Below are 24,658 nucleotides of genomic sequence, written 5' to 3'. Positions count from 1 at the left end.
GATTTAACCATATTTAAATAATCCTAGGGCACTTTTCTCTACTTCCAAATAATTTATACTTTTCAAAAATATAATTATTTTAAATGTCACCCATTAACTAGTAAATTTACTTATTTGTCTTATAATAATTGGCTTAGTCTGTATTCATATTATCTTGTGATTTGAGGAAAAGGCAAGGATCTTTAATTGAAATGATTAAAACTTAGCTAAAGTAGCTAAAAATGGAAGTTAGGGTAGCTGCACAGTGATAGATGATTTGTTTGATATTTGAGATCAAGAGAAAGCCCAACTACTGTCTATCAGATGTTCCCTTTCTCTTGGACTAAGTTCTATTTTGCTATAAGTGGTGAGGAAAAATACTTAAAAATAGCATATGTTCTAATATTGTAAATATAATGTATGATACTATGATTATAATATAATTAATAAATATAATGTATGACACTCCAATACATTGGCCACCTGATGCCAAGAACTGACTCATTAGAAAAGACTGTGATGCTGGGAAAGATTGAGGACAGGAGGAGAAGGGAACAACATAGGATGAGATTGTTGGATGGCATCACCGACCCAATGGACATGAGTTTGAGCAAGCGCCAGGAGTTGGTGATGGACAGGGAAGCCTGGCATGCTGCTGTTCATTGGGTAGCAATGAACTGGACACGACTGAGCAACTGAACTGAACTGAACGTATGATAACTTTAGTATAGTCAAAATAATAAAATTTTAAAATATTGTAACTCTATAACCAAACAATACCAATTTAAATACTTAATGTACGCAATCATATATTAGCTTACACATATTCACACCTCAAGACACATTAGGTGGTGGTTTAGTCGCTAAGTTGTATCTGACTTTTGCAACCCCACAGACTGTAGACCACCAGGCTTCTTTATCCATGGGATTTCCCAGGTAAGAATACTGGAGTGTATTGTCATTCCCTTCTCCAGGAGATCTTCCCAACCCATAGACTGAACCTGGTTCTCCTGTGTTGTAGGAGGTCTCCTATATTTCAGGTGGATTCCTACTGAGCCACCAGGGAAGCCCAAATGGTATGAACCAAGGCACTTAAAAAAAAAAAATCAATTCAACTCAGTAAAATTTTTGCTAACTTGATTTTTACACTTAACAATATATTATCAGTTCAGTTCAGTCACTCAGTCATGTCTGACTCTTTGTGACCCTGTGGACTGCAGCACGCCAGGCTTCCTTGTCCATCACAACTCTGGAGCTGGTGATGCCATCCAAGCATCTCATCCTCTGTCGTCCCCTTCTCCTTCCGCCTTCCATGTTTCCCAGCATCAGGATCTTTTCAAATGAGTCAGTTCTTTGCATCAGTTGGCCAAATTATTGGAGTTTCAGCTTCAGCATCAGTCCTTCCAATGAATATTTAGGACTGATTTCCTTTAGGATGGACTGGTTTGATTTCCTCACAGTCCAAGGAACTCTCAAGAGTCTTCTCCAACATCACAATTCAAAAGTATCAATTCTTCAGTGCTCAGCTTTCTTTATAGTCCAACTCTCACATCCATACATGATTACTGGAAAAACCATAGCTTTGACTAGATGGACTGGGCTTTTTTTAGCAATGTCTGTGCTTTTTAATATGCAGTCTAGGTTGGTCATAACTTTTCTTCCAAGGAGCAAGCATCTTTTAATCATGGCTGCAGTACCATCTGCAGTGATTTTGGACCCCCCCCCCCCCCAAAAAAAAAAAAAAAAAAACCTCTCTCCATTATCTCCCCATCTATTTTCCATGAAGTGATGGGACCAAATGCCATGATCTTAGTTTTCTGAATGTTGAGTTTTAAGCCAACATTAACAGGATTTTAAGTATTGTGAATGTTTTGGTTATATGCTATCATATAATTAAGTTACTTACTAGGCATTTCACCATTTTCTACCATTTTGCTATGTTATACAAAGGCACAAAGTACCTTAATAGCAAATCTTTGTGCATGAAAATCTCTCTAAATTAATGGGACTGGGATTTTAGGCTTAAATATGAGTCATTCATTGGTGAATAATATCCTGTAGCAGTAAGACACATAAGAGAAGCATTAAAGCAATGATTGGTATTCTTAGGTGACTCATTCTCTCAGTGAATCTTAAAAAACAGTGCCCAGCACAAAAACATGTGTATCTTCTCAGGGCATCTTAAATTGTTGCTCTCCTTCACACTAACCTACAAGAAAAAGTATTGTAAATGTACTTGGTGATGTTTCTCAAATCTAATCAGTGTGATACCTTCCAACCTGCAAGGTCCTGGACATTTCTGTATTTGTATGGATGGCCCTTTATTCTGGCATAGAGTACAGGGTCTCTGATGGAAGGTTAATGTGGTCAGAATCCATACCAGCAGTCTAGAGATACAATAACAATGATCATCCTTAGTAATTATTGTTGCCATCTTACTTTTTCTCTGGCCAGCCTGGGACCTGGAGCTAACTTTGTCAGTGATAAATTAGATACATAAATATGACACTCAAACCTTCAACCAAACTTAGCAAAAATAATAACAATGTTTCCCATGAGAGAAAATATACATTGTAAGAAATAGATTCAGGAAAGCAAAATATAAGTGCCCAGGCTTTGGAAAGTCTGAAGTAGTCTCATGATAGCATGTGTGTCCCAATTCAGTCAGGCAGAGTTTGACTATATTTATAACCCAAATTGGGGCACATTTCCATGGCGATAACCCAAAATCAAAATTCCCAGAGGCTACAAGTAAAAAGTTCTTTCTTTCTTTCTTTAAATATACAAACAATTACAGGTTTCTTGAAAGAACAGTGGGAAAACCTTCACTTTCTCTGCAAAGAAAATCCTGTGTTCTAAACTGTTGATCTCCATCCCTCACTCTTATCCCAGAACACCTTACACTCAAAGAGATTCTGGGCTAACATACCTACAAGCACAATGGGAGGCATGCCAAGACTTCAGTTCTCTTTCCAAAGAACAACACTTTTTCTGGGGTGAAAGTATTACATCTCTATAATTGCTAAACATTGATACCCCGGAAATTAAAAGAGAATGTGTAGATATGAATTTCAAGAATTGGGGCTTCCCTTGTGGCTCAGCTGGTAAAGAATCCACCTGCAATGTGGGAGACCTAGGTTCAATCCCTGGGTTGGGAAGATCCCCTGGAGAAGGGAAAGGCTACCCATTCTAGTATTCTGGACTGGAGAATTTCATGGACAGTCCATGGCGTTGCAAAGAGTCAGACACGACAGTGACTTTCACTTTCACAGCTACCTTTTATTGAGTACATACCATGTGTCATGTTTTATGTAACAAGAACACTTCTTATTTTATCTATTTGAACCTTACAACATCCACTGCTGAAGGCACTGCTCCATCCATTTTACAAGGCCAAGAACTCCTTCAAAGAAATGGTGTCATTGTCCAGGACCAGGCTCTACAGGGCAAGCACTCCCAGGCAGGAGGTCTGGTTCTGACTCCTCATCTGGTGCTCTTGGGTAAAAACGGAATAAGTACTGTAGTCTTTCATGACACCTATAACTTTTGTTTCTTAATGCAGAAATTATCCTAATTTTCCTTCATTTTAATTTATTCAAACATTTTCCTTTTATCTACCTTGAGAAGCCAAACATTATTTCACTTGCATCGATCATTATGATGATAAGTTAAAGACTGATTTGCTTGATCAATTTGCTTCCTACTATAATATCCATATTGCAATTCTTAGTCCATATGCATCACCACCCCTACCTCCCATTAGACTGATAAATTGTGCACAGTTTTGCCAATTAAGACTTAAACATCTTTGAGTCAAATTAATTAGGAAATATTTCCATAAGCCGCAGTGGTTTAAACATTATATTACTCTACTTTACAGGGTCTTAGTGCAAATAAATTATACTAGATTTATATCTTATTCTCACTTACAAAGTGGTAAAGAAATATTATAGTATAGTATGTATCAGATGGAATCTAATATGTTGTATTTGAAATAGTTTAAAAAATATTTTCCTTTTTATTCTCAGTGTAATTATAGTACCAGTCTCTATACGAGTAGGTGCTCAGTAAACACTAGCTCTAATCACTTTACTACAAGAACTGCTGCATTTAGATACAGCTGATGTTGAGGACTTGGACATTTCCTATGAAAAAAACTATAGTAATTAAAGCAACATTATGTTTAGAAAAATATCACAGATATTAATTTTCCTTTTTCCTTCACCTATGAAACAAATGTTTTATAATAGCTTATGCGTGTCTTCCCAAAATGCTTTATGAAGGTTGCAGAATCAAATTGTTCCATTGTCTTTCTCTTGTGTTTTGACTTCTTTTTACTTGTCTGAACTATCACTAACAGGTAGTCATCTAGAGGTACACCAAAGATACGTTGATTACTCAAACTATGGAAATTTTTAGCAGCCTGTCACTTTAAAAGCAGTATTTGACAATTATGTATTGTGTGCAGCTGGTCACTGTCCTTAGTACTGTGTTTATTACAAAAGGATTCACTTAATATGCTCCTGGAGAAGGAAATGGCAACCCACTCCAATATTCTTGCCTAGATAATCCCATGGACAGAGGAGCCTGGGAGACTACAGTCCATCACAACACAAAGAGTAAGACACGACTGAGCTCACACGCACAAGCACATAATGAATTAAGTGAATATTGAAACAGAAATGGAAGATATTGGCATTATTGCTTTTCCCTCAAGAGTTAAGTTCACATGGGAGAACGAACACTCTAATAAATAAAATCAGTAGCATGGTCTTCCCTATAAAAGTAGAAATGCATTTCAGATATTAATTAGATATTAAAATTTAAATTTTCCTTGATATTGTGTAGCACTCTCTAGGCACATTTCAAAATCTACTGAGGAAGGAACAATGGTAGGGAGATGGTTGTGCTTGAAGCTCAAGTGTGCTACAATAGACTCAATTAGGACCATTTAGGATTATAGTTTATGTGATGTTCACATCAGTTCATTAAAAATGTACTGAACTCTTAAATCCTTTCACACAGGTGATTGAAAAACAATACAGTAGTATCAGCTCTTCTCAATTATGACTCAGCATGATTTGAACTAGTGACTCACAGGAAATAAGCCATGTTCTATTGTCAGTCTATAAAAACTACATTTATAGAGAAGCAGTATTTCTACCTATAATATTTTACTCTAAATTCATTCATTTTCTTTGAAATGGATGCAATAGGTTGTCTACTAAAAAGCACAAATTTTGAGTATGACAAAATGATTATGCCATATAGTATATCTCCATATTATTTATATAAATAATTATATATTCATAATTTTAAAATCTGAGCAATATTAGTCATATGTGATGTGATATTGAAAGGTTTATTTTTTTATATCAAAGTAGAGTGAAAATAGGTGTAGTCAGAGGTAAAGTGTAAGTTTACTACTCTCACATAATTCTGTCAGGCATAAAACGCCACCCCACACAGCTGTAAATAGTCTCCAATCTCAAACATTGCATCACCTAGAAGAATATATACCAAGAGAACTAAGCAATGATATGTGCCAAAAGGCACAATTTTATCTTATAAAATTTATTAAAGTAGCATATACATATTTTAGGTCACTTCTGATGGTGACATTGTGCAAATAGATGCCAAAGTAATATTCCAAACACCTTTCAGTAGGGATATTCTATAAATAATGACTGGTAAAAAAAATCAGGGCCAGTGGGCAATAATGACTTCATTGCAAAAGCTACCTTAAAACCCTCAACTAAACACAATACTCGGTTATCCACAAGAAACAGAATGCCGTATTGCATTATCTATGTACTTATTCAGATCTATGGAACAACCATTTGTGTATTTCTACTTATTTAACTTCTGTATAGCTTTGACCACTAGCATTATATTTGTATTTCTACAAATTTCAGTGGTTTACCATTAGCTTTTTTTTTCTTTTCTTAAATTATACGAAATTGAAATTCTTTCTTGTATTTTACAAGTTGGACATGTCATAGTAAATGACGAATAATAAATGTTTGTTCCCAGATGTGTTCCAAGTATTTTTTACTTTGCCTGGGCATTGTACTGTGTATTAAAGTTGCTTCAGAAAGGATGTTAATGGCGTGTCCTGTGGTCTTCTTTGTAGTCGCAGCGCCGGGTTACCTTTCACCTCCCCGACGGCTCCCAGGAAAGCTGCAGTGACAGTGGTCTAGGAGACCACGAGCCGGTGGGTAGTGGAACCCTGATCTCACACCCTCTTCCTCTGGTTCAGCCACAGGACGAATTCTATGACCAGGCCTCTCCAGACAAGAGGACCGAAGCAGATGGCAACTCTGACCCCAACTCTGGTGAGTCCCCTTACAAACTTTGCTTGGAGATTTTCTGGTTTTCTGTTGTGCCCTTGAATTTTAACAGTAATCCCAGGGAGCAAGTAAATGGACATTCAGTTGTTTTTTGCTGCCTTTATTGTTGTTTTAATATTTTTTGAAATAGATCTAACATGCTTGACATATTGGCTGTTAAATTGTACCGTACACCTTTAGTTTATGAACCATGAAAAATTAAAGAAAAAAAATGCTGCAGATGCAATTGCAAGAAGCCATTTTTTTTTTTGCATGACATCTACATGTCAAAGATATTAAAATAGGATGACTTTTTTAGAGTTTAGATTTGATACAACATAGTTAAGTGGACATAGTCAATGACAGAAAAGAAAAAAATATCCTGTGGAATTCTATTTTCCAATAAGGACATTATATGGTGATTGAAACAAGTATGAAGAGGAGTGATAGTGATATGAAGGTTTTACTTTTTTACCTATTTAATTTTGTATGATTCTTTAGTCAGTACACTGAAACAGTGAAATGAGTGGGATGGGATTGGCAAAATCTTTTATTCTGCACAGACTTACACCCCATGTTAGAAATCATTGCTCATTCCGGGTAAGCCCTGTGAGGGTACTTCTTCAGCCTTTGAAAATCACTGGGGGAAATGCTATACCTTTTTTGGTCATGCTAGTTTTTTGTTTCTCTTTAAAAATCACTACCTAGTTCACTTTAATTGAAAAAATTAGAAGTCCAATTTAATAATTGTTATGTGTAGCTCAAAGTAACAGCCATGATTTCTGTTTGATTTGAATTGAAAGTTTTTTCTAAATCCATCTTGACCTGTTTCTGAATTGTCTATAGGGCAAATGGGATTAGGGTAACTTTCCTGTAATGTTCTAGCTACTCTTCTGATTTCTTTAGGTATTGTAGTGATTCTGGCAATTCTATGGTTAAAGTAGAAATACCAAGAGGAGGTAAAAAGCATTAAAGGGGTTTCTTAACTAATCCTATTATGTTAACCCAGCATTAGTGTTCTCTGCCTGCTAGAAATTTAAACTGATTCTTTGATTCCAGGAAAGTGATGGGTATCTTTTGTACATATGCCCCTTTCTAAAGTGTGCCCCAGTCTCTGCAGGTTTTTCTGATAGGTAGTTCTCTTCTCATTGGCATATGCAGTTACAATTGCATTTTCTTTCTGCTGAAGTTTTTCTCAGCCAGTCTTTTAGGAAAATCTAAATTCCAAACCAGCTCTGGCCCTCAGTCTTTCATGCCCTGTATCTTGGTCTCATAAGGAAAATATAAGTGCATTTTTGACTTCACATATCCAGAAGGTCAGGGATACTCAAAGAGGCAACCAATCCTCTCACAGCATTTGGGAAACCTGATTAAATATTCTCCTCAGATCTCTTGGTTCTGATTAGTCTAAAGACCATTAACCTAAGTGGTTCCATTGACTCAGCTTTTCCTGGACTTGTGTAAAGAGGGTGGGTATGTAGGACAGTTCTTTCTCAAATGAATTCCTATTCCACAACTTCCCCTTCTCCAATTTTAAAGCATCTTTTATTAATATTAAGGCAAAGGTCCTGAAACTGGTTCTTGACCACCTCTTCTGCATGTGGCAGTGGTTGACTCCTCTGGTCTTTGGGCCTCTTCCAAAACTGAGACAGGAAAAATCCATTTTAAGTATACTGGCACAAATAGGACTTGTCTATATAGTTCACCAGTTATTTTTACAGAAGTAAAGTTTTAAAAAATGTATACAGCAATATAGTGAAACTAAGCTGCCCTAGGCCAGGACTTTATCCAATATATTTATTTTCTTAGACCTGAGAAATAGCAATGGCTGAGCTTCCAAATGGGAGAAGATATGAGAAATTCTAAAGCTTGAGGTGGTAGGGGGAACTCCTTTCAAGTTTGCTCAAGAATTCCTCAGAGTTTTTAACCAATCCAGTCACATGGAAAAAAAAAAAAAAAAAAACGTAGGGAATACACACCCTTGCATACTCCAACATTCAACTCAACACAGTTACTTCACTCAGGATAATCATGGTCAGTGAAATGTGTTAAACCAGACCAGTACTCCTTGATGGAGAACACATCTATATTCGCCACTGAGAAAGAAGGTGTCAGATAGGGGAAGAGGAGGCGCTCAGAGGGCCGCTGGTGGCTAACAGTTCTTTCAGGATCTCCTGCCTTACAGGTGGATTCTTTTTTAGCTGAATTATCAGGGAAGCACTTTGACACTTAAAGGGACTTTAATTTTAATCTCATGTAAATGTCTGGAGAAGAATTCATTAGACCAGCCTAGAAACATTAAGAGATTCATAACTAAACAGTGATTCATATTGAGATAGCATTATGATATATTATATAAAATCTGCAGTTATGGTTTTGTAATTAACTTTGAAAAATTTGTGGCATGAGATACAGGATAATTGAAGCAATAATCTTCACCAGTATTAATCTTGCTATGTAGATATGAATTGTTTCCTTTTTCTTCAGTGGCATTTTATGTCTGCCTCTTGAAGAGTTTTCTCTTCAAGAGAAGAATCTTGAAGAGCCTTCTCTTCAAGAAGGGCTTCCCTCAAAACTCAGTTGGTAAAGAATCTGCCTGCAATGCAGGAGATCCCGGTTTGATCCCTAGGTTGGGAAGATCCCCTGGAGAAGGGAAAGGCTACCCATTCCAGTATTCTGGCCTGGAGGATTCCATGGACTGCTTAGTTGATGGGGTTGCAAAGAGTCAGAAATGACTGAGTGACTTTCACTTCCACAAGAGTAATAATTTTATAGTAATCATTCAATATCATATAAATTTGTATTATCTATAGTTATTGAGTATTGTATTGATATAGATTCCTAGTTTTTCAAATATAATGATTCTCTATAAAAGTAATTAAAATTTAGTACAATTTCATGGTAAATTTATCATTATACATTTTTTAAAGAAATTAGTACAAATGGCATCATGTGGAGGAGTTTTTGGAAACCTAAGGTTTAATATATCTCTGTTGTAGTTTAGTTGCTATCATGTCTGACTCCTTGGTGACCCCATGGACTGTAGCCCTCCATGCTCCTCTCTCCATGGGATTTCCGAGGCAAGAATACTGAAATGGGTTGCCATTTCCTTCTCCAAGCGATCTTCCCAACCCAGGGATCAAACCCCTCTCTCCTGTTTAGAAGGTAGATTATTTACCACTGAGCCACCTGGAAAGCCCATTTAGTATACATTTAGGCTTTTATATAAACCTCTAGCAACCAAATAGATGATGTCTTTATGTTCTAGACACTTCTGAATCCTAGAGCATGCTTAGCCTACTGGCCCACAAAGGGCACACACACATGCAATATTTCTTGCACTAAGTTCTGTCAGCTTTTCTGCATAAAAAGATTCATCTTACTTGCAAATAGCAGAATAAATCATATTTCCTTAAAAAGTTAACTTATTAATGTGATCATGCACTCCATGTAAAATTCAATAAAACCATTAATTTATGAAAATAGTAAGGTGATTTTCAATCAAAGATTTTAATTTTAGCACATATAACTAGAGTTATGAAAAGATTTCACTAAGTTAAAAAGAAACCAAAACAACTATGTGATCAGATCCGAAGCAGCTTATTATCACTAATTCAGAATTAAATCCCATTGAGAAACATGAATAGAGTTATATTTTGTATCTGGTGTTTCTTTTAAATGCTAATTTAAAGGATTTTCTTCTATTTAATCACATACAAAATTTCAAATTATGTTTGTGCTTTTAAAGCCCTATCTGTCATATGCTTCCACTTCTATCTGGATTATGTATTAATAAATTGGTGAATTTCTCACTAAGAATATTTTTTATTGTTGGTGATATTTATGGGTAATATTTATTGAGATCTACCTATGAATCAGGAATAATAGTAAATGTTTTAATATATTGTTTATGATTCTACACCAATATTGCAAGTTAGATAGTATTATGAAAGTGTTAGTCATTCAGCCATGTCTGACTCTTTATGCCAGGATCCTCTGTCCATGAATTTCCCAGGCAATAATACTAGAGTGGGTAGCCATTCCCTTATCCAGAGGATTTTCCCAGCCCAGAGATGGAATCCAGATCTCCTTCATTGCAGGCAGGTTCTTTACCATCTGAACCACAACTGAATTTCAGAAAATTTTTCTAAAACTACTTTGCAGTTAGACTGGGAAACAATGGAAACAGTGACAGACTTTATTTTCTTGGACTCAAAAATCACTGCAGATGGTGACTGCAGCCATGAAATTAAAAGACAATTGCTCCTTACAAGAAAAGCTGTGACAAACCTACACAACATACTAATGATTCATGTCAATGTGGCAAAACCAATAGTATTGTAAAGCAAAATAAAATAAAAATAAAAATTAAAAAAAAATAAAGAGAAAAAGAAGATTTTACTAAAAAAAAAGTGGAGACATTGTTATGCCGACAAAGGTTCATATAGTCAAAGCTATGGTTTTTCTAATAGTCATGTATGGGTGTGAGAGTTGGACCAAAAAGAAGGCTGAGTGCTGAAGAATTGATGCTTTGAACTGTCATGTTGGAGAAGACTCTTTAGAGTCCTTTGGACAGCAAGTAGATCAAACCAGTCAATCCTAAAAGAGATCAATCCTTAATATTCATTGAAAGGACTGATGCTGAAGCTGAAGCTCCAATACTTTGGCCACCTGATATGAAGAGCTAACTCATTGTAAAAGACCCTGATGCTGGGAAAGACAGAAGGCAAGAGGAGAAGGGGACGACAGAGGACAAGGACAAGATGGTTTGATGGCATCACCAACTCAATGAACATGAGTCTGAGCAAGCTCCAGGAAATGGAGAAGAACAGGGAAGTTTGGCATACTGCAGTCCATGGGGTGGCAAAGAGTCAGACATTACTGAGTGACTGAACAACGACAAACTTTGCAAGTTTACCTGACTTCACAGGTTATGCTTTCATTATTCAGAGAAACCACCTGCAATATGCACATGTTAAGACAGTGTGCAAAAGAATATAGTCATTACTGACACTGAGTTTTAAATTTGGGGGCATGAATTTCATTTTTTAAGAAGTTTGAGAAATTGAATAATATGAATTCTAAGATGTACAACTTGTGAAAGAACTACTGTGTCAAGGATTATTTGGCATTGCTAATGAAAATTTAAATCTTAATAGGACCCAACAGATCATACAGTATAAATTATTTTATACAGAGGAATAAAAAGGGAAGTGATTGGCCTAAGTTGCATAGCTTGTGAGTCAAGACTAGAACTCATATGTTCAGACTGTTACTTAGTGCTCTTTTCATTGAAACAATTTTTCTATATCATTGTCCTTAAACCTTTTCCTTAAAGAGAATCTGTGTGATTAGTTATTAGGAACTGTTTTTCCCATCAATCATTAAAGACTTTTTGCTCACCTTCCTATTGTCCTTGCATAATAGTTCCTGACATATAATAAGACAGCATCAAAAAAGCAAGAGAGTTCCAGAAAAACATCTATTTCTGCTTTATTGACTATGCCAAAGCCTTTGACTGTGTGGATCACAATAAACGGTGGAAAATTCTGAAAGAGATAAGAATACCAGACCACCTGACCTGCCTCTTGAGAAATTTGTATGCAGGTCAGGAAGCAACAGTTAGAACTGGACATGGAACAACAGATTGGTTCCAAATAGGAAAAGGAGTATGTCAAGGCTGTATATTGTCACCCTGCTTATTTAACTTATATGCAGAGTACACCATGAGAAACGCTGGACTGGGAGAAACGCTAGACTGGAAGAAACACAAGCTGGAATCAAGATTGCCAGGAGAAATACCAATAACCTCAGATATGCAGATGACACCACCCTTATGGCGGAAAGTGAAGAGGAACTAAAAAGCCTCCTGATGAAAGTGAAAGAGGAGAGTGAAAAAGTTGGCTTAAAGCTCAACATTCAGAAAACGAAGATCATGGCATCTGGTCCCATCACTTCATGGGAAATAGATGGGGAAACAGTGGAAACAGTGTCAGACTTTATTTTGGGGGTTCCAAAATCACTGCAGATGGTGACTGCAGCCATGAAATTAAAAGACGCTTACTCCTTGGAAGAAAAGTTATGATCAACCTAGATAGCATATTAAAAAGCAGAGACATTACTTTGCCAACAAAGGTCCATCTAGTCAAGGCTATGGTTTTTTCAGTGGTCATGTATGGATGTGAGAGTTGGACTGTGAAGAAAGCTGAGCACCAAAGAATTGATGCTTTTGAACTGTGGTGTTGGAGAAGACTCTTGAGAGTCCCTTGGACTGCAGAGAGATCCAAGCAGTCCATTCTAAAGGAGATCAGCCCTGGGATTTCTTTGGAAGGAAAGATGCTAAAGCTGAAACTCCAGTACTTTGGCCACCTCATGCAAAGAGTTGACTCATTTGAAAAGACTCTGATGCTGGGAGGGATTGGGGGCAGGAGGAAAAGGGGACGACAGAGGATGAGATGGCTGGATGGCATCACCGACTCAATGGACGTAAATTTGAGTGAACTCCAGGAGATGGTGATGGACAGGGAGGCCTGGCGTGCTGCGATTCACAGGGTCGCAAAGAGTCGGACATGACTGAGTGACTGAAATATAAAAATAATCCATTGTTCACAAACACATGAAAATATAATCAGACAAATTAAGTATTCTATCAAGATAAAACAAATAAATAAAAAACTAGGAAGTGCTACATCATGTTAACTGTGTGTGTTGTCTTCACTTTGGAGTATTGATTTCCTTTTAATGGTCTATGTTTTCCACAATTTTAATAATGTAGTCATTATTTTTATTTGTAGTTTTCATGGAAAGCATGCAATGCAGAACTGAGATACTCATTCTTAGAGTATCTATTCTTCATCAGGTAAAAATATTATTAAAAATATTTTTTTCCTGTCATTCTTAAAATTATGGGTGATACATGCTAAGAAAAATTGAGAATTTAAAATGATTGGGCATGAGATACAGGCTGTTATTTTGGGGAGGAAAAAATAAGCTTAATACAATTTTCAAACCAGAAAAGTCCAGAAAAAACATAATGACGCCACCAAATTTCAATCTTAAGAAATTGTGCTAATCCTAATAGGCAAGAAAAAAAATCACTAACCATAAGATGCTTTGGGAATTAAACATGAATTTGATATTCTGAGAACAGTATTTTATAAGAATAATTTTGTGAAGTGTATTTATTGTTTTTAAACATATACTGGGTTGAACTAATTTTATTGATCCAAAGAAAATTGTTCAGAGGTTTTGTTTTGTCACTTGTTGTGTTCATTTCCCTATGGTATTTTTGTAATCAATTCGTGATGATCCAATAATACTGGTCCCTGAGTTAATGAATCTAGATTTCCTCAGAAAATGGTATAGAGAAAAGATAATCAATCATACTGTAACTTTAAGAGGAAAAAAGGCAACAAAAGAACAAAATTTGATTTTCTTTATGCTACAAAGGCTTATTTATGCTTCTTTATAGCTCTATTAAATTTATTTTTCTAACTAAATCTAGAAATTTGTTTGTCACTACTTTCCCCTTAAAATCTGACAGGTCAGAGCATTTTCATCTGAACCATCTAGATTACAAAACAAATAAACCTCTACCCATCTCTTGTATATGTATATATATCTATATATATCTACCATATATATTCTATTGCTAATTGCCTCCAACTTTGTGCCTTAAAACAACACACATTCATAATTTCACAATTTCTTTGAGTCAGGAGTCTGAACATGACTTGGATGAGTCCTCTGCTCAGGATCTCAAATGCCTGTAATCAATGTGTCAATAAGGTTATACTCTCATCTGCAGGCAAAACTGTAGAAGAATTTACTTCCTAGATTTTTCAGCTGGTTGTTTTTGTTGGTTAGTTGCTAAGTCCTCTCCAGCTCTTTTTGCTATTCAATGGACTGTAGCCTGCCAGGTTCCTCTTTCCATAGGATTTCTCTGGCAAGAATACTTGAGTGAGCTGCTATTTCCTATTCCAAGGGGTCTTCCCAACCCAGGTATCAAACCCACATGTCCTGCATTAGCAGGTGGATTCTTTACCTCTGAGCCACCTGGGAAGCCTTTTCAGATTGTTAGCAGAATTTATTTCCTTGCAGGTTTAGGACTGAGAACCTTAGCATCTTGCTGGCTGTCTGCTGGCAACTGCTCTCAGCTTTAGCAGCAACCCTCAAATGTTAGTCACACATGCCTCTCAACATGAATTCTTACTTCTTCAAGGGCAATTAGAGAGACAGTCTCTAGAGTGAGTTTGTAGCAACGCACATTCTCATATAGCTTAACATATTCACGAGAGTGACATTCCATCACTGTTGCCTTATACTATTGGTCATAGGCAAGTCTCAGGTCCTGCTTACACTCGAGGAAGGGTATACACATAGTCATGAACACCAGGAGTCAGGATCCTGAGCAGTCACTATAGGGTATTTCTGCCACAATTTATATAAGACTTAGTAATTCTGTTATAATTTACAAACTAAGAACTGTCATTTAAGATCCTTTGTTCACACAGATTTTCCATGATTAATTCATTTATTTGTTCTGTAGACACTCATGCAGAGGCTCCTATGTGCCAGGTACCGGATTCTGGGGAAAGGCATTAAAACCAAGTTTTTCTAAACTTAAACAAATTGATATACTAGACTGTGAGAACAAAAGTTCTAATCTAAGTTCCTTGGTCAGAGAGGCCATGAGCAGTTTTTTGCAAATTTGTGAAGTTCCTGAAATTGTTTTGCCATTTATTTTCTCTCAGAGGCAGGCTATAAACATTTCATAGACCACAAAAAGAAGATTAAAAAAAAAGATATTGATTTTTGTAGGAAAGAAGATACTGGATACCAATAGCATTAGTGAACTAGAAAAAATGCCAATTATAAGTGTAAAACAGATTTTTTTAATAAGCATTTATTTATTTATTTGGCTGTGTTGGGTCTTAGTTGTGACACATGGGATCTTTGTTGCATCTTGCTGGATCTTTCCTTGTAGCCTATGGGCTTCTCTCTAGTTGTGACTCATGGGCTTAGTTGCCCCGAGGCATGTGGAGTCTTAGTTCCCCTACCAGGGGCTGAACCTGTGTCTCCTGAAATGAAAAGTGGACTCTTAACTGCTGGACCACCAGGGAAGTCCCTAAAGTGGGGTTTAGAATAGAATGTCTTGAATAAGAAATCAGTAAAAAGTTCTACAAAGTGATACTTTAAACAAGTGACGCTGGATGAACAGAAATTTTGTAAATAAAATATGTGTGTGCCTCTGTGTATGTGTGTGTATGTGAGAACCCGCTGGGCAGAGCAGGTTTCTTGGTGCTATGAATTGTTAAGGGCAGTTGGGTAGACAGTGAATAGTTCAGTATTTTTGTAGCACAAGCTAGTTATGCTTAGCTCTACCACATGGTCTCAGGTTCCTAACTTTCAAAATGGGGTTATTAGTGTCTTTGAGATTATTGTTATAAAAACTATAGTTATTTGATATCAATTATCACTTAGCATAGTGTTTGAAACATAGATACTCAACAAATGGTTGATATTCAACTGTTCCAGTCTGTGATAAGAAATGAGCCTAAACTGAGATATTGGGACCAGATTTAGAATGATGGGCAGGATATGATATGTTCTAATTGAATATAGCCAATAAGAGAATAGAAAGACTTGTTAGTCCAAGATTTTAGTTTGCTAGACTTATTAGAAAATTATGCAAATAAATTAGAGAATATGAGATAAAAATTCAGGAGACTGTTTTTTGATTTATTTTTGGGTTCCCTGGGTTTTTGTCACTGCACAGGGACTTTCTCTAGTTGTGGCAAGCAGGTGATACTGTTTAGCTGTGGTGTGGGGGCTTACTGTAGTGGCTTCTCTTAGGTGGAGCTTGGGTTTTAGACTTGTCGGCATTAGTAGTTATAGTGCAGGAGCTTAGTTTCCATGCGGCACATGGGGTCTTCCAGGACCAGAGCTCGAACCCATGTCCCCTGCACCAGCAGGTGGACCCTTAACCACTAGACAACCAAGGAAGTGCCAGGAAACAATTCTTAAAAAAACAAATAAATAAACATTTGCAAGGCATACAATGTTTTTTAGGAACTAGGAGAATGACTATGAGTTGGAAATTGGAAAATGACAATGTAGAAGGTGAATGAAATTTCGGGAGTAACTATGGGAATTATGAGGATGGACAAGGAATCCAAGAAGGAAATTATGACACATCTTAATACTTAGGGCAGGAAAAATGAGAGTAGAGTGGAGTGAGAGCAAAGAGTATTTAAAAAAAAAAAGAGAGAGAAAAAAATAGGGTAAAGTCAAAAAGATATTTGAAAGCTTTGGGGAGGTTTGAGTCCTATACACATTTAGTGTTGGCTCCTTTGGGGAGGCAATGTGGAGTTGTTATTAAGAGCACAGACTGGATTCAGAGTATCTAACTCATTGATCCTGGGTCCACAGGACTGTTGGCGTATGATACAGGTTTGATTTACAGGTATCTTTAATATTGTATTATTATTATTATTAGCAATAGAGAGTGCAAATGTTAATATGTAGATAAATCAAAACATGTATCTTAAATATTTAGCAAAAGTTGCCAATTAAGTTTTCAAAATTACCATGTTGAGTTTTAAAATGTAAAATCATTGTTATACCTTAGAAGATAAATATTCTAAAAAAGTGTTTCAAATTCTGAATACTTTATATCTTAAATTCCTGTCATGTGACTTTTTTCATACTTATCATATTTGATGGGCAGTTCCAAAACATCACTGTTTGCTAAAGACTGATAAACGTATACAATAAAGTATATGTTTATGCTCCAGTATATTCATTATTTCACTTTAAATAAATTATGTTCACTTTGTGACTTTAAAGTATTTATTATAATATTAATTATTCACAATGTACTTTTGTTTTATTACTATTTCATTTTTAAGAGGATTGCAATGAGATGATTTTATGTATTATTACTTGAAGTAGTCAGAAGATGGCTGTAAAACCAGCAGGAACACAAGGTTTCTCTGCTGGCAAGTTTTAGATCTCATCAATTTCAAGTGTGACTTTAATCCCAAAAAGAATTAGCTTTGAATACTCATTTATTATAAATATTTAAAAGTTGTTAGTAATATTCTTTTGCATTTGTGCTTATACGAGTCACTGAAATAGTATGTTCTGAGCTGTAGCAGAAAAAATCTGTAGGAACAATACGCCTCCTAGTGTAAATGATGGGTAATGTCAGCTTTCATTCCTGTACTGAGAAGAATTGTATTTCCATAGCTGCCAGCTGCCTTGATTCTGCTAAGGGTGGCATTAGTTAACTCTGAATTGTGGTCTTCCTTAGAGGTGAAAAAAAAAATACACACACACACATATACACACACACACACACACACATATATATATATATATATATATATATATATAAATTCTTCCTATATCAGTGTTTATAGTAATTTGAGTATTGTAAGTGATAGATAACTAGATAAGCAAATCAGTAGCTATATCTAAAAATAAGGAGTTACTGGTTTCAGTAACTGTTAGAAATATTTTAAAGCCATCTTATAAGAAAAACATGGAAATAAATTACCAGTTAAAAATATATATATATATATATACACTCAAAATCAAACTAGTGTCTTTTATTTTATCTGATACAGAAAAACAAATTAGAGAAAACAAACTGTCTAGGGTTTTAAAATGATTGAAATTTTTGAAGAAACCACAGATACTTGTCTCAAATGTCCCAAATTAACCTTACCAGTATTTTGACACATGTTTCTGTCAGTGGATTGAGAATTATTCTGCTTAGTGTGACTGAAAAATACATGAATGCCCAGATTTTGATAACTCTTAAGTTGCCAGATAAAATACAGGATGGTCAGTTAAATTTGAATTTCAAATGAACAATAAATTTTTTCAGTCTAATTATATCCCAAATATTATAATATTGCAGTTTCTTGCAATATTTGGGACATACTTACACTGATTTAAGCATCCATTCTGCATTTTATTTTTTTCTGAATCTGGCAACTCTACTCAAAATAAAATGATTTAATAAAATAGTATTAAATGAATTAAATCATCTAATTTAAGTATTATGAGGAAGTTTACTGATGGCATGCATCTAATTACAGCTAAAATTGGGCGCAATGATTAGTCAACCTTACTTAGAGTTGGACTTCCTTGGTGGCTCAGTAGTAAAGAATCCACCTGAAATGCAGGAGGTGTAGTAGGCACAGATTCAACCCCTAGGTGCGGAGGATCCCTTGGAGGAAGGCATGGCTACCCACTCCAGTATTCTTGCCTGGAGAATTCTATTGACGGAGGAGCCTGGTGGGCTACAGCCCATGGGGTCTCAAAGAGTAGGACACGACTAAGTGACCAAGCATAGCACAACACACGTTAGAGATAGTTCTGTGATACTTCCCCAGGTAGAGATGTTATTTCTTTACTTTAAAAAAAAAGCATCAGTTCATAGTATCCAGAAAATAATCATCAGGTCCAGAAAATAATCATAATGTTAGAGGCTCAATCTGTGCTTGTATTCAACAATATAAATGCATCACTCCATCATTGAATGATGACCTTTATATTGGTCTTTCCCTGATTGTTGCAAACAGAGAAATTCTGGTTAAAGATTTTGATGCATGATTTTTTTTTTTTTGTTCAAAGTCTGTTTGATACAACATATTTTATAATTCTTTATGTGTTCATTGACTTTTACATACTTTATTTGCCTTCAGGATCTAATCTATAATTTGGGGGATCTGATTGCTTTGAAGGAAAACTATATCAACATGAGTAGGAAACAAAGGAAGAGAGGAGGGAAGCAGAAGAGACAGAGTTTCAATTTGTCTGAAATTTTAAGACTTTTTTGCATATCCACCTAGAATACATAAATGCATTTTTTAAGACTTCTCAGGTAAGATGCTGAGAGGAAATGTTTGGAGTACCATTAGACTGAGTACATATAAATGCCTCTTCTGTTTGTCAAGCTTCATGACCTTGGGTGGGTTACTCTGGTCCAATGGCCTCATCTGCAGCAGAGGATGAGCATAAGACTTGTAACTCATAAACTTGTACAGAATTTCAGGCCAATGCAAGTGACTCAGAACAGTTCTAGGTTCACCGTAAGTCTGTTAGCTATGTTATGTTATATTAGTATTATTGTAAGCTATGGTAGTATTATTGTAAGAATTAAGGCAAACTAAAGTTACTTAAGCAAACCCTTTGGCTTCAATTCTGTCCCTATAATTGATATACAAGGAGAGAAATCTGAGATTTATCCTTCCTAAATTTCAGTTCCTTCCTGGCTAGTTGAGGAAAGATGGGTGTTTCTTTTTTAGTGTATCAAGGTAATATTTTAGCTCTGCATTTCATTCTGCTTGCATAGGCAGTCAAACTTTGTTTTTAAAATTTTAGCACCAGTTATTTAAAGTATTACATAGATTTAGTCTGAAAGAGCTTTTGAATGGAGAGAATTTGGCACTTCTATAGGATCACACCAAGCATCCACAAATAGGTTTAGCTGGTTACATGTAGTTATATATGAGGGATATTAATAAAAATCTTATTATGTTCCAGATTCCCAGAACTAAATCTTATTATGAATTTTGAGCTGTTACAGGTCTATTTCTACTAATTGGCCAGAAAACTCTTTATTTCTTTGTAATTAGTAATAACCTCACTCTCAGATCTACAAATAGGCAATATACTGTACTTGGGCAAATTTGCCAGTTAATCTCTGCAAATTAAAAGCACAGATAAAAATAATGTAATAACAATCTTGATTTAAATGCTCATTAGAAGGAAAGAATTAAACTATAAACTTCCTAACTGCAGGCGCCGGTTTCATTGGTTATTTTTCCCCCCATGTTTTTGTGTTTTGACATTAACAGGTATTTTATCATTTCTGAGCGTTCAAATGAAAAAACCTTTTACATTAGGAATAAAATAAGAAAACCTGAACTAGCTTTTAAAATATTCCAGGAATGTAAAAAAAAGTTGCTTTAGTCAAGGAAAGGATTATATTATATTTTGTTTTTAAAGATACAGTCATATTCTGAACACAAAATAACAATCGTGAGACTATATGTAGGGACCAAAAATAGAGAGTTCCAACAAAACAACCAGCCCAGGCTCAGGAAAGGTAGCACCCTATCACAGGAAAAGTGGTAACTCCTTGGAATATTTCCTCAAGGCCTCTTTTTTTTAGGGAAATATATATTTTTAAATGAAATCAAAGAGGAATCTTCATTCAGAAGAAGATGTTGAGTTCTGGTTTAAGCTCCTTAAGAAATAGCTATAGAAAGAATATCTCACAGTAACTCTTCAGTAATCTCTCCTAAGTCAGAACTATTGTACAGTAAAAGATTATGATTTAAAATAAGAAGTTCAGGTATTTTGAGCCAGAAATACCAATACTCCACGTGTAGTAAAATCCTCCCTAAGCGACAAGCAGCGTAAGAAAGTGAGAAGGGAAATTAGCCCTATAGACTCCCAATTTTATGTGATGCTAGCACAGTCAGAGAGCTTTAGTTCTTTAGTTCTACCATTGTCCTGAAAGGTACAGATGATGTGAAGGTATTTCACGATGTGCAGGGCCATGGGAACACCTGTTTAAAATAAGGCAGATCGAGGTGGACACTGGCCCTGTACTTTCTACTTGTCAACTCTTGTGTCTCCTCTCTCAGTACCTCTCTGTCTCTCTTTCACATGTGTGCTGATACTTTATGATAATAATATAATTACCTTAAAGAGAGGATGTTCGAAACATTAAAAATGATGTAACCAAAATGTCCTGAATAAAGTCTGACAAATAATAGCTGAAAAGTGTCAGTGTTACTGTAAGTAAGGAATGCTATCTCTTCTTGTTGTATCAGCGTTCTCACTTCTCATCCTTCCATGTGATGCTTCTAATCAAATTTGAGTTGGTAGACTGCAGAGACAATTTGATTAAGTAAATGAGGAAAAACCTGTGGGATATTTCCATGAATGATGTGCTAGTGCATTTTAAAGAACATAGGGACATAAAATTTGACTGTTCTGACATTTTTATTTACTTTCTAGTTCTCAAAAAGAGTTACATTTAATGATTTTTTTTTCAAATATGAAATCAGAGGAAAAACAATATGCATGATTATAATAGTTTAGGTGGTACTGAATGAAGGGCTTTGAGCCACCAGGGAAACCTTAAAATTCTTAAATGATCAGCTATTCAAAATAATCTACCAAATATATATAGAAAGTATATACTTTCACAATCTTTAAAACTAAAAGCCCACCGCTATCTTCTATTTATCTTTACATGATAAAAATTCATAAATTATTCATGGTACACTAATAAACATTTGAGTTTTAGTAACAGTAACCTGTGGAAAAAAATGCTGTCAAGATACAATGACAAAACAAAACATTCATTTTTATAATGTGTAATATTTTCAAGTTAACAAAATATATATTTTTTAGTAATTTACTTTATGTATTGTACTCAAAATGCTATTGATATAGAAATCAGGTTTTCTGTTTCATTTGGACTGTTTTTCTATTTTCCTTATATCTCTGAATTGCTTGTTTATTTGGCCTCAAATGAACTGCAGGCAGACAGTACTGATTCATGGTTAGAAAGCCTATGTGGCATTGACTTTCTCATTTTCACTGAATTGCATGGGCACCTGGAATAAAGTGTTTCTTTTCTCCATGGCTAAGCATCCCCTTCCTCTCTGACATTAGCTACAATGTGCTCACCCTCCACAGCTTATCACAGATTCACAGTTCTACTGATGCAAACTCAGAGATCTTACACAGGATGCACCAAGTTGGGGTTTCGATGGAAAAAAAAGGCAGAGAGTTAGGGAGACCTTGAGGGGTCCCTTAGTCAATTCCTTTACTAAAATTCAGGGTTATATTCTACAGAGATCAGCTCCTTCATATTTTCCTTATTGACAGTTACATTTTCCTCATCTCACAATTTTCAAGATACTGATTTTGATCCAAAATATTTTAAATCTATTTCCCAACTATCTTAGGAATGGCTACTTCCTATTTTGTCCTATTGATGATGGGGAAAGTCAGATGGAGCAGCATGCCTAAAGAGTCCCTCAGTTTGATTCTGGGTCTGAGGGCAGAGCTGTTTTCTATTAGCCTTTAGGTGAGGTTCAAACTCTGTCTATTCCCATTGCCTCTTTCCTAGCAAATTACTTTGGGGAACTGGAGGTCTGAGGGAACGATGTGACTTGTCTTATTATTTGAAAAAGCTGGAACAAAATAAGTATAATGCTGTCTCTCTGTACCAGTAAAACAAAATGAATATACTTTTTTAATACTTAATTTTGTTGTTTTATTTTAAAATGTGTGTGATCATAAATATGTGGGATTTTATACTTATTTAAAAGTCTATAGTCTCCTTAAAGTTTTGGATGTTGGAATGTTTCCCTAGGCAGTAAGAGCAGCTTATGGAAATTATACAATGCATTAAAAGTTTAATCTTAAACCTAATGATACTCTATAAACTCTTTATAATCAGTATCATAGACATTTAAATTACAGTTATACTGAAATATTTTTATCAGCTTTTATATGTAGCTCTATCTCTACCTAGAGAGGACAAATACCCCAAAAAATACCAGTTATGAAACACCTTCCTACCCAGATGGTCACAGAGAAGCAAATTTATTCTTTGCACACTCCTTTTATTGTGTCATTCTCTCATTGAAATGTCTTCAGTTATTTTTTAAATTCTTTCATTTATTTTAAAGTTTTCATTTTTTAATTTATTTATTCAGACATCTGGAAAATTTTCTGAATGCTCACTACATTGCAGGATGTTTGAAAAAGCATCTTAAAATGCACAATATTTTATTTGCTTTAGTTTGCTAAGTATTGCTCAATTTATTCATGTTTTCTATGTAAAAGATAATTATATATAAAATATGTAATCACATAATAATAATTAAATAAATTATTAAATACTTCCACAAGTGACCAATTCCTTTACTGAAAAATTTCCTCAGTCATTCTGATTATTACTTAGGTGTATGCTAGTTTGTGGAGAAGGGAATGGTAGCCCACTCCACTATTCTTGTCTGGAGCATCCCATGGACAAGGGAACCTGGTGAGTTACAGTCCATGGGGTCACAAAGAGCCCACTACTGAGCGACCTACACACACACGTGTGTGAGCACATACACACACACACACACACACACACATACATACAAGTTTGAAAATGTTGCTGCTTTACAGTAGCCAACTATTTGCATTGTATTCCTTCAGAACATGTTTAGATTTTGCAACTATTTGCCCATAAATCAATTGAATCATGTAAATTTTGAGACTGATTTACTATTTCTGTGAGGTCACTGATCTTTAGGTATATAAAAGTTAACCCAGCATCTTTATGGAAGTAAAGTAATTAATTAGGGCAGCACAAAAATTAGGAATTACTTTGGCAAAATGCAGTATTTTATGCCTAAGCAGGCTTTATTTTGCCTCTACTATGAGTAGTTTAATCTTAAGGGCCTCATAATTTTTTCTTCCAAGAACTATAATTACTACTACATGTTTTATGAAAGAAAAGTAGGAAACACTACATAATTTGTAACACAGTTTGAATTTTAAAAATATTTACCATTTACTGAGTGCTTAAAATGTGCTAGTGTGCATGCTCAATTGCTCCGTCATCTCCAGCCCTTTTGGACGCCACAATCTGTAGCCCTCCCGGCTTCTCTGTCCAAAGGGTTTTCCAGGCAAGATACTGGAGTGGATTGCCATTTCCTTCTCCAGGAGATCTGAACCCACTTCTCCTGAATTGTACGTGGGTTCCTTGCTGCTGAGTCATCTGGAAGCCCAGAATGTGTTAGGCACGGATACAAATTATTTTCACGGCTGAAATCAATCTATCTTGAATATATCCCCAAACAAACAAACAAACAGGCTTACATACATGAACTCTTGTATGAAAGTCACAATACTAATGAGTAGAGGATAGGGTATTGAATTTAACTTTAACTATTAACTAATATTTGATTTTAATCTAAATATTTTAAAATTAATCTAATAGTGTTTCAGTGGGGATATTTAGTGTTTTAAGAGATCCATTGAAAATCACTCAATTTTGAACTCTTTTGACTGTGAGTAAGATCTGCAATCTCAGATTGATCATTAATTAGAAGAGCTTGTCTTTCATATCATACAACACAAAAGAATTATTGCAATGTTAATATAGCAAATTATTTTAATGTAAATGTGCAGAAATATTAATACAATGGCTTTCATTTCTGTTTAACTTCTGTTTAAGCAATGTTTAGATAATTTTGGTATGAATTATCAAGCTTCAAATAAAAGAGACATGCTACTACTTGGGCTAGGATAACCTA

At 35.3% G+C, this 24,658-nt stretch overlaps 1 protein-coding gene across 1 annotated transcript in view; it reads left to right on the top strand.

Annotated features, from left to right (window-relative positions):
* The window catches only part of PCDH9 (protocadherin 9), a 1,158,506-nt gene that overhangs the window by 742,640 nt on the left and 391,208 nt on the right, over positions 1-24,658 (top strand). The window contains exon 3 of the mRNA XM_052650239.1: positions 6,113-6,314. Coding sequence (XP_052506199.1) covers positions 6,113-6,314 — 202 coding nt within the window. The remainder of the gene's footprint in view (positions 1-6,112; positions 6,315-24,658) is intronic.

The sequence above is a fragment of the Budorcas taxicolor genome, chromosome 12 (assembly GCF_023091745.1).
Source record: "Budorcas taxicolor isolate Tak-1 chromosome 12, Takin1.1, whole genome shotgun sequence".
In the NCBI taxonomy this organism is placed as follows: Eukaryota; Metazoa; Chordata; class Mammalia; order Artiodactyla; family Bovidae; genus Budorcas; species Budorcas taxicolor.
Note: the sequence above shows the minus strand (reverse complement) of the source record. Positions and strands in the feature narration are given on the sequence as shown.